This window comes from Montipora capricornis, chromosome 5, assembly GCF_036669925.1.
Source record: "Montipora capricornis isolate CH-2021 chromosome 5, ASM3666992v2, whole genome shotgun sequence".
NCBI classification, from domain to species: domain Eukaryota; kingdom Metazoa; phylum Cnidaria; class Anthozoa; order Scleractinia; family Acroporidae; genus Montipora; species Montipora capricornis.
Window position 1 is genome coordinate 12739953 of NC_090887.1, and position 11007 is coordinate 12750959.

Genomic DNA, 11007 nt, shown 5'->3' on the forward strand with positions numbered 1-11007 from the left:
AAACAAAAACATGTTGAAAGCTACACAGACCTGGTTGAATGTCTGGCAAACATGGGTGACTGAAAGAAAACCAAACCCAAAACTGGAAGAATACGAGCACGAGCAAAGTAGCGTGTTTGAGTAATTTTGTTGAGAATATAATAAATAAAAAATCATATGAACCTGCTCATGCATTTCAAGATTTATGGTGACTCGTGATGTTTTGAAAGTTCTCAAATTGCACTCTCCTACGGCTCGTGCAATTTTGAGAACTTTCAAAACATCACTCATAAATAAATCACAAAATGCACTTGCGTTCATACGATTTCCTATACTTGTCCCTGAACAACGAAACAAGTTTCAGGTTTACATGTTCGATTTTCTGAAACTCAAGGACAAAATGCCTGCATATACAACAACTGCTGGACCACAAAGCTACATGTATTAAGGGCTTGAGGCCCTGATTTTTTTGTGTATCCACAGTTCCAGAAATTGAAGAATACAAGATTAGTATCCCATGAACATTTAACAAAGAAATTAAGAAATTGCTTTTTTTGCTATCAAAAATGGGGGGTCGACTCATACACGAGTAAATGCGGTTATTATTCTCATTTTTTTTTTCTTTCAAGAGGGTCTCTTCTATAGAAATGAAATAATGGTTTTAATATTCCTGCAGCGTACTGGTCTTTTCGAGACGATATACCCACAGTACCTGAGACTGGGAACAATTATTCATACATAAGCTTACATTTATGTTTGTTACTTTCTTTTCGCAGTGACCCACACACTCTGGTAGAATTGGTGAATTTCTTTAGCCTGGGAAAAGTGCAGCCATTTTCTATTGATATTTCTACAAATTGTCTTTTGCTTATGGTAGGTCATAGCGGTCCGAGCTCCCACGCAAAGCACCATGGGTAAGAAAATATGGTATAACCAATCTGTGCAAGAAAATTTGGTTTTGGTCACCGTATGACTGTGTGACCAGTATCACATGGCCATATTGCTGGCTCAAGTTTAGAGCTCATAGAAGTCAGCAGTTTGGTATTTTTTTAATTTTTTTTTATTTTTCAAGTTGACCGCTGACCAGGTTCTGTGTTTTGATTGGATCACAGGCTCATGCCAGGTTAACTTATTGTATAAAGAATAGATCAACCTTGTCCCCAGGGTCTCTCTTCTTCCACCCAGGAACTCCACTTTTAGACTTGGCTAAATCTACATTTTATGGTATCTGTCAAAAGGAGCTGCTTTGGTCTTTTTATTTCCAATTGCCGTTAAGTTTGTTGAACCAAAAAAACGTTTTTCAACAAAGCTAAGAACACCCTTGGGTATATCCCTGTAAACTAAATTTCCCTCCAAAAAATGCCCCCCCCCCTCCCCCTGTTGTTTACCACATTTAAGCCTGCATCATCAAACTAGTGATAGTTTTCACCGCGTAAGATAATATGGATGGCAGTTGAGGTGTTTTCCAATTAATGTGTGCTGCACATTGTGATGCCTTTATATTATTTCATAAATTAGGTAGGTTGATAAATGAAAATGAAAGATGCAAGGAAAGGATGGCCAACAACAAACAGCATTTATTTTTATTTTTAATTTCCATCAACATTTATTTGATATGCTATCAATTGAAAAGCAATTTACATAATTTTGGAAAATGCCGTGAAAATATGATGGTAAAACAGAAACAGAAACATTCGATGACAACAACAACAACATTTCATCATTATCTTTTATATTCATGTGGTTCTTTCCATGGTACCTTAAAATGCCATAAAATAGAAACAAGACTTGCTTATTATACATGTATTTGGATCACTGATTATTATTATCTGTGTAAAAATGATAGAAGATTGTTTGAAATTGTTGATACTGAGACTATATGTTTTGCTTTCTGAGGTTGCGTCTAACAGTTTTTGGCCGAGCCTGTCCGGCCTATTTCTGATTTCATTTGTGTCTGACAAATGGTCGCCCCTGTTTATGATTTGTGCCAGAAAAATCGATTTGTGACCCAGGCAATATGATTTTCTATCAGATACTGTAATCTTTGATTTTCAAAGTAGAAGGAATCACTGTAAATATTATTACTCACCTTCAATTGCTATATCCATGCTCCTTGTGACTTTCTGCCTTGTTACTCAAGTTACCCAGAACACCTCACAAACTTGGTGAACAATACCAAGACCACCTTGCATGCCCTCTTAAGCAATACCGATACCACCTTCCGCGCTTGGTTGAGGAAATCGAGATTGCTTTCCCCTATACAATCTCTATCAATTTAATATATTAATTTATAGATTTTCCCTTTTTGCACCGGGGCTTCTGGGTTGCCTCCTCGGGTTTTGGCTTCTGGGCCAAAACCCTGTGGGGGAAAATATTTATCCTTACTAATATAAAATATTTATTTGAATAATTTTAAGGTGGCTCAAACTGGTTTCTGTAATTTGGAGGGAATGTGTACAGAAAGTTTCATCCTAGCATGCTTATCACTCTCCAGCAGTAAAAAATGAGGGTTACCAAGTTCGTTTTCGAGATATATGCATTTAAAGACAAAATGTAGGCTGTTTTTAGATGGCTCTTTTGTTGCCATGGTAGCCTGTTACATCTTATTGATGAGTGCATCTTCTTAAGCATCTATTGGTGTTTCATATATGTCAGCATAACATTACCATTAAGTGAAAACGTTTGGTAGATTCAATCCTTCCAAATAGAACAGTTTGTTGAAAGTGTTCAAATTGATTTGAGCCTCCTTAACAAAATTAAAGAATTGACTACTTAGATTGACTACTAAGTTATTTTCAATATTAATTTGTTTAAACTCTTATAATTTTGTTTCATTTCAAGGGAAAAAAATATAATAATAATGTGTGCTGTGAATTTTATTTGCAGGACTATCACTGCCATTTAACAAGTAGTGAAGTGGTTGGGTATTTGGCTGGAAAGTTTGACTCTCAGACAGATCGTAAGCCTGCTTTGTGCATATCTGTGTCGTGGAATTTCATAAAAAAATGAAAATATTACTTACATTATACCATGCCTTTTAATGAGGGTTGGAATGTCTTTTTTCTCCTTGTTTACGTGTGTACCTATTTCCTGTTTTGGGGGGAGAAATATCTTGTAATCTTTTATATCAGTTACATGTACTCTGAGACTCCTAACACCTGAATCATTTTTTTGGGAATGCATTTTCTGTTAATTCCGTTTGCTTTCATTGTTTTGAAAAAGAATATGATTGCCATGTGCTGTGCTGTGCTGATAAATTCCCTTGAAAGGCCCCATGGAAAATCATAATTATGTTATCTTAATTTACTAATAGTAAAAACATTGGGAATACAAATAAATTACACAAATGAAATTTATTACTTTTAAGTAAATCTCTGTGAATTAAGTTCTGTTTAAACGTAGTAGGGCAATTCCACCGTTACGGACGTTACATTCAGAGTCATTTTTGAAACTTTAATTTAGCACAGGCAAAGGATAGGAAGGGATTGTCTAATTTTACATTGATGATCATGTTTGTGCCTACTGACGCATTAATTGAATTATAAAAGTTTTCCACTTGACTGGCCTATATTTTAAAATAGGGCAAAAAACACACCGTTACGGACGTTACATAAAAAACAACCACATGAGCCAGAGCACTGGTGTTAATGAAAAATTCCTGTGAAGTATTGGGGCTTATTGCATGAACTGCTCCAAATATTTGAAGTATAGTAGTTGTGTGAACCAAAAAGCTTCATTTCATTTAAACCGGCTTTCGTAATTATATAATGCTATGTGAACTTTAACGTTACGGACGTTACAGCCAATGTTACGGACGTTACACTGTGTGAATTATAATAAAATGCACACGATAAATGAGCTTTTTTGTATTGTTGGCCATATTTTTTTTGGACATATAAGTTTTAAAAGGCTTGTATTTAACATTTTATAAATCAAACTGGTTGGTACTTTATGTTAAAGCCATGAAATGTCCCAACACAGCATGAAGGACACTACATGCATTTTACATAAGGTACTCAGCTTTGAGCATGCTCTTTGCAAACTATCTGAGCCCACAGACATATAGCGAGTGAGTATAATTCATTCCTTCTCTAAAGCACTGCTTAATTTGAGAATTCACATGTATATGCAAAAATGCCTTTAACTGTGGCAGAAAGAGTTCCAAATCACAGACAAAAAGTCAAAGAAAATGCAGAAAAGCATGAAGCACATAAAGAAAAAGACAAACTTAGGAAAAGGGAAAGTAGGAAGAAATCTGTTGATCCAGGAAAAGCCGAACTTGAAAGAAAGAAGTGCAGGGAAAGAGTGCGATTGCACAGGCTTAAGAAAAAGTTGTCTGCCTCACATGTACAAGATCCTGGTGACACTCATGTAAGATATGCTTACAAAACTCCACAAGCACTGGGTAAAGCAGTACACAAAGTTTCACCATTACTTCCAAATAGCCCAAGGAAGCGAAAAGCTGTAATAGAAAAGATTGCAAAGTCACATGGACTTTCACTTTCAAGTAAACACCAGAAGTCCACTGGCAACAAGTGCATTGCCAAGTCCACCGTAGACTGTGTTCAAGAATTTTACTACCGAGATTCCATTTCTCGACAAGCACCAGGGCGTAAAGACTATGTTATCATTAAAGAGAATGGGAAGAAGTTGAAACTACAAAAGAGGCACTTGATGTGGTCACTGAAAGAGACTTTTGGACTGTTTCAGAAAGAGAACCCTCAGGTAAAGATTTGCTTCACCAAATTCTGCTCTCTTAGACCAAAGAATGTTTTGCTGCAAGCATTCATGCCACGGCAGGTTTGTCTCTGCCAGTATCATGACAACGTGAAGTTGCTTTGTGAATGTCTCACAAAAGAAATCCAAAGTTTCCCTTCCTACTCTGCAGCATTTGTTGATAACTTTGTCTGTGATAGCAATAAAGAAGAATGCATGATGGGCAAATGTGGTTCATGTCCAGCCTGGCTTGATGCAGTCAAGGAAGATGCTGCTCTGGATGAAATTGTTCAGTGGCAACAATGGGAGAGAGTGTCTCATCAAGTTCAGTCTAAACAAGGCAAACCCAAACTGGTGAAGAAGATGGAGAAAGTCACCAAAGAGGGTACTGTTGAAGAAGCCTTGCATTCTCTTCAAAGTAAAATGCCTTCATTCTTGGAGCATGTTTTCATAAAGAGGAAACAAGCAGAATTTTTTGAAAAATGCACAGCTCAAATGCAACCAGATGAAGCTGTTGTCCAAGTTGACTTTGCTGAAAATTATACCTGTCAGCATCAAGATGAAATTCAAGCAGCTCATTGGAGTCAACCACAGGTTACACTCTTTACTGTTGCAATTTGGACTAAAGATTCGGATGACAACACAAAGTGCAGTTCACATGTTATAGTGAGTGATGACCTCGACCATGACAAGAAATCAGTTACTGTTTTTATGGATATTGTGGTAAACAATTTTGTCAAGAAAAATTTTCCACAGGTTAAAGTTGTCAACATCTTTTCTGATGGGCCCACCTCCCAATTTAAAAACAAGTACATGGCTGGCTTCTACCACACTCTTCAGAGAAAGGGACTAAAAATAAAGTGGCACTTTTTTGCCACTTCCCATGGCAAAGGAGTGGTTGATGGCTTGGGAGGAACAGTAAAAAGGATGGTGTGGACTGCAGTGTCCACGAGGAAAGTGGCAAGTGTGCAGGACGCAAAATCCTTTGCAACGGTTGCAGCACAATTCTGCAAATCAATCAACATTCAACTATGTCTGAAGAAGGACATTGATGAATTCGGCAGTGGTCTGGAACTGGACAAATGCTTTCAAAAAGCTACAGCTATCCCAGGAATTAGCAAGGTCCACTGCATAGTACCAGCAGAGAATGGTCAAGTACATTGTCTCCTTTATTCAAGTCAGTTATCTGTTCTTCATGAGATTGAACAATCAAATGATGCTGAAGAAACCTGTAGTGACTCAGTCACTGAAATAACCACATCTGAAGTCAGTGACGGTTCCTGGAACAACAGTGGGGGCAGTGAGGATGAAGAGAGTGGTGGTGATGGTGGTAGTGATGGTGATGTTGCTGATGATGAAGATGACATGCCATTGTGCACATATGCTACAGTACCAGCTGACACACCTATGACTGATGAAGAGGAAATTATTATTCAGATACAGCAAGGCTTGCCTGACCACATCAGGGCAATTCTTAATGACCAGTGCACTGAATTCCAAATTCCTCCATTCAGCAGTCTAATGGCAGAGCTAATTATCAGTAAAGCCATTGACTTTAAGGGTGATCCCTTAATTGACATAAGGGACTTAAAAGATCTCGAAGGAAAAGCTGCAGAAGATGAATCAAAGTGGATTACAAATTTTATTGTTGATGCATATCTACAGCTAGTCAAGTCTGAAAGTGCTCAGAAGGGTGTTAAAGTGGAAATTTTTCGATGGGAAGAATTTGAAAAGCTGGTGCAAAGGCAGACCCTGAAAGATCCTCTTACAGACAAAGATGACCTTTTCAAACAAGATGCAGTTTTCTTTCCCTGCAATGATACTGACGGTGAACATTGGTTCCTTGGAGTGCTGTTTCCTCAGGAAATGTGTATCATAGTGCTCGACAGCTTGCCAGGTCAGTTTGTTAAGCCGACTGTCTTAAAGCGAGTGGAAGTGATGGTGTCACTTCTTTTGAAAGCTGACCGGTCGACTGATGTCAGCCAGTGGTCTTTCTATTCAAACAGGCCTGGTGAGATTCCAGAACAGAATAATACCTATGACTGTGGAACTTTCAGTCGCCTATATGCAAGGTGTGTGGCCACTAGATCGGTGATGATTCCTAAAACTGAGGTTCTGGCATACAGGCAACTGATGATCCAAGAGTTACACCAGAAAAGCCTTTGCCCAATTCCACCGCCAACTATTCAACCAGGGGAATACTATGCAGTTGATTATGTCAAAACCTATTATTTTGGGAGAGTAATGAAGAAAAGTGGCAGTTTTGTAGAATTCAAGTTCCTGCACAGAAAGAGTGCCAGTACTTTCCATTGGCCTAGACGAGATGACGTGGACAGAGTCCACTTTTCAAACATTTTCTCTGATCCAGTAACTGTTCCCCAATTTATCAGTGGGCCTTTTGAAATTCCAGAGCTTCCTGCCGTGGAAAAACTTTTCAAAGTTATAAGGAAACACAAGAAAGTTTGAGAAACTATCAAGAGAAATAACTGTTTAACCAGAATTCTACTGATGTTACATGTAAATGCAACAAGTTAATGTTATAAAAGACAAATTGTCTTTGAGTGTAATGTTTGGGTTCTTGAGACTTTTTAAAATGTTTAACTTAGCTTCAAGAATTGTAACGTCCGTAACGTAACGTCCGTAACAAAGTTTTGTTACCATTATTTGAAAAATATTGCAGTTTTTCAGGGACTGCTTTTTACCAAAGTGTTTCTAAAGAATATTTATCTTTGTGGCAGAAATATCTTTGAAATCTTTTAAATAGTTTTTTTAAGAATGGAAAAAGATTGTGTAAACGTTACGGACGTTACGTAACATCCGTAACAAAATTTACTTTGTTAATAACTATTTTTTAAAAAAGGTTGGGGTGAAATTTATATTTTTTATTTATTAACTCCTTTGAGGTATTTCTTCTGATATAACTGTTGGTAGACACAAATCATTTCCAAGTTTTATAAAGAAAGTTAAAAATTTGTCTCTCACCTATTGTTTATTATTAAAAAATAAACACGTACTTTGGAGATCCCCCCCTGAATGCGTTGCTGTCGCAAGCAAACCGAAACTTATTTTTCTATGTACTATAACTTGTCAGCAATATAGTACAGGGTATGATTTTAAGTCTAACCACTTTTTAAAAATCTGGATTTTTCACATTCTCATATGGAATTGCCCAGTAACACAATATTACGAAGGTTTTCATAAAGACTTTAAAATACCATAATGTTACATGAAATAACATGATCAAGATTTTCTTGACATATTTTATAATTTTGATTTTGATGTTTTACCATTCAAATCTCCATTAGCCCAGTGACTCCTGGGTGTGAGGCTATTACTCTGTCTAAAGCCAGATGATTTACTTGTCAATAGGGGCCATTTAGGAGTCAATGGGTTAAAATTTGAGCTTTTAGAAGTAAATGTAGGGATGACGATTGGTAAAATCCAAGACTCGCCAAGATGCTGAGACCAAAACAAGCAAAACTTCACACCAAAATAAATGCAATATAAAGAAGACTTTGAGACTCGTCACAAATCCTGTTGAGATTTCGAGATCGGATGAAAAGTTTGCGAGTGCCAAGATTTTGGAAGTAGCATTCGCCACCCCTGGAAGTCATGAGGATTCCTCATAAAATTCTCTTTAACAATGAAAATGTAACATGAAACAATTCACATACTTTTGTGTACAATGCAGACATGAAGATTGTGCAGGCTTTTCCGTGTCGCTGCCGATTTGCTGACAAAGAAAATGCACCCAAAGTGGAGGAAGAGGTATGGATTTTGTCAAAAATTCTCCTAATATCAGGTACCCCTGCAAAGTGTGGGGAGAGGGTACGGAGGGGAAATTGTCCAACAGGCCCACCCCCTGACTATCACTTTTGTCCAGAAGTGCACGTAATGAAATACACATCCACTTTTTGCAAACATCAACCAATGTCCTGTTAAGCTTTGACTTCAACTATTACATGTTATTTCTGACAGTAGAGTTAGCCCTAGTATTCAGGTGATTTTCGGGTTAGTGGTTTCATGACTTTTCATATTTTGTCAAGGAGAAGATTTTGGGGGCACAGTTATTTCCAGTATTTCTGGACACAAGTGATGTTAGAGGAGAAAGGCATGGGGGACTCTGTGATGTTTATACAAATTTACATGCACTACTGTTAAGGGCCAATTAACCCATTGACTCCCAGGGGCTCCCCATTGACAAGTAAAATCGTCTGGCATTAGACAGAGCAAAATACTAAGTCTGGCTGGTTTAGGCTGGTTTGGACGCCAATTAAAGGGTTGACGCAAACAATTATTAGTTTTTAAGTGGATGTAGAGGTTGTTTAGGAGTCAATGGGTTAATATTGACTCCTGATCATGAGTAAAATCACCTGGCATCAGACCAAGTAAAATCTATTAAGTCCGACGACCCCTGTAAATCAATGGGTTAACACTGGCTAGAAGGTACAATAACAATATACATTATCATAATATTTTTAACTATCCCAACTGGCAGGGGACAAACCAGTAGGTTATTTACTTGCCTAGTGGAAAAGTTAAATTGGTAAAGCAACACCCTAAACAACTTCAGCTTTATTTATTTACAGTCAAACAGCTCAAGTGTTCCTCAGACGAGCGGATTAAAGAGTTCTTTATTGCAAATTTGATTTCAGTAATCATTTCAATAATCGGTTCTGGTCGTCGGATAAATAATGCAAGATTCAAATCAAGCGTCAGTTTAAAACTCGAATTTTGGTTGGAATATTGCTCGCTTCCAGTGCCAGGCTGGCGTGAGAATTTCACAGGTTTACTGATTTGTATAATCTGTCATAATCTGTCAAACAACAAACATTTCACTCTAGCAACATTACCTTTCTGTAATCTTACCAGTATCCTCAAACTTGAGACACTATGATTTCAAATTCCAAAGATTGGACACAGGAATGAACTTAAAAAGGAAAGGTATTATCTTGCTTGTTACGACCTGTGCAGATTATGCAAATTGGTACACCTGCCAAATTCCCACGCCAGCCTGGCACCAGAAGGAGCAATAATCTGATCAAAATTTAACTTTTGAATCGAAGCTTGATTTGAACTTTGCATCATTCATCCGACGACCAGATTATTGAAACACTTCCTGAAGTCAAATTTGTAATGATGAACACATTAATCTGCTCATCAGAAGAATGCTTGAGCTGTTTTGACTGTAATACTACTAGAGAGGTGTTGACGAAAATAGATCAGTAGTGCTTCACAATCTACCTAGCATCTTAAGTACTCATGTGTGAACCTTGTACTTTAACAAAGTCTGGGTATTTTTTCTTCCCAGATAAGGAATGCCATCGCCCAGCGAGGGCTTGTTCTAGTGGGTTGGTACCATAGCCACCCGTCATACCAGCCTGATCCGTCATTACAAGATATTCAAAACCAGCTAAAATATCAGAGCATCTTGCAGCAGGACAATGCACCTTATGGACCCTGTCTTGGCATAATAGTGTGTAAGTATGCAGAGGCAAAGGCTTGAAATAATAATTATTATTATTGAATTGTTACTTAAGAACCACTGTTGAAAATCCACTCTAAATATTTACCACTGTCATCTAAACTTCGAGCTCGAGCCAAATTTATTCCATGGAAATTAGCATGCGTAGTTGGCTTTCTTGTCAGTTTTGAGGGGACCAGCCTCATTTTCCTCACAGCTTCCTGTCACATTGTCGTGGCTTTTCTTTTCACTTATCCACAAAACTTCCAGCTGTGCATGGTACAAGAGCACTGATGTGACTGATCATTGTGGTTGATTCTAGACAGTTTACCTTCAGGTTAGATTTGTTTCGTCCATGGCATAGCCAATTGAAGTATAAATAGATCTTTAATTGTCTGTTAACAACTTAAACTTCTAAAACCAACGTAAGGATAAAAGTGTACACATGTAACTTGTGTAAAGCGAAGTTTATAAAGACAAATTTAGTTAACACTTGAGGCGATTTCGATTTAATTTTGCAGTGTCCCCAGCATAAAATTTTCCTTGTTAACTGTTTCAGGACTAGTAAATCATTACATTTTATTTCATCATCGTCATTGTCATTGATTTTACAGCAATGAAAATCACAGCTTGGAGTGTTTTCAATAAACAGTTTCGTATTTAATTCATTGCCCATGTTTCTTTTTGCTGATGTTTTAACAGCCCCTTATGATAGTTACCGGCCTTCAAAAGAATCAACCATTCGTGCCTTCTGGGTTCAAGCATCATCAGATAGTCACAAACTGGGAATGCCAATGTTGATGAATACAACCTCACATCAAGATCAATTTCTGACACAGGACCTTCTT

General features: G+C 37.5%; 2 protein-coding genes across 2 annotated transcripts in view; both read left to right on the top strand.

Annotated features, from left to right (window-relative positions):
- Nucleotides 1–11007, top strand: part of LOC138049536 (MPN domain-containing protein-like) — a 29715-nt gene that overhangs the window by 14458 nt on the left and 4250 nt on the right. The window contains exons 8-12 of the mRNA XM_068895854.1: nt 756–852; nt 2866–2938; nt 8387–8463; nt 10007–10175; nt 10862–11007. The exon at nt 10862–11007 is cut by the window's right edge and continues 9 nt beyond it. Of these exons, the coding sequence (XP_068751955.1) occupies nt 756–852; nt 2866–2938; nt 8387–8463; nt 10007–10175; nt 10862–11007 (562 nt within the window). The remainder of the gene's footprint in view (nt 1–755; nt 853–2865; nt 2939–8386; nt 8464–10006; nt 10176–10861) is intronic.
- LOC138049532 (uncharacterized) lies at nt 2962–7668 on the top strand. Its single transcript, XM_068895849.1, has one exon. The coding sequence runs from the start codon at nt 4114–4116 to the stop codon at nt 7159–7161; it is 3048 nt and encodes a 1015-aa protein (XP_068751950.1). The 5' UTR covers nt 2962–4113; the 3' UTR covers nt 7162–7668.

What these genes read in the sequence shown, in the direction of transcription:
- LOC138049532 (XM_068895849.1), top strand. Translation starts at nt 4,114, where the DNA reads ATGCCTTTAACTGTGGCAGAAAGAGTTCCAAATCACAGACAAAAAGTC.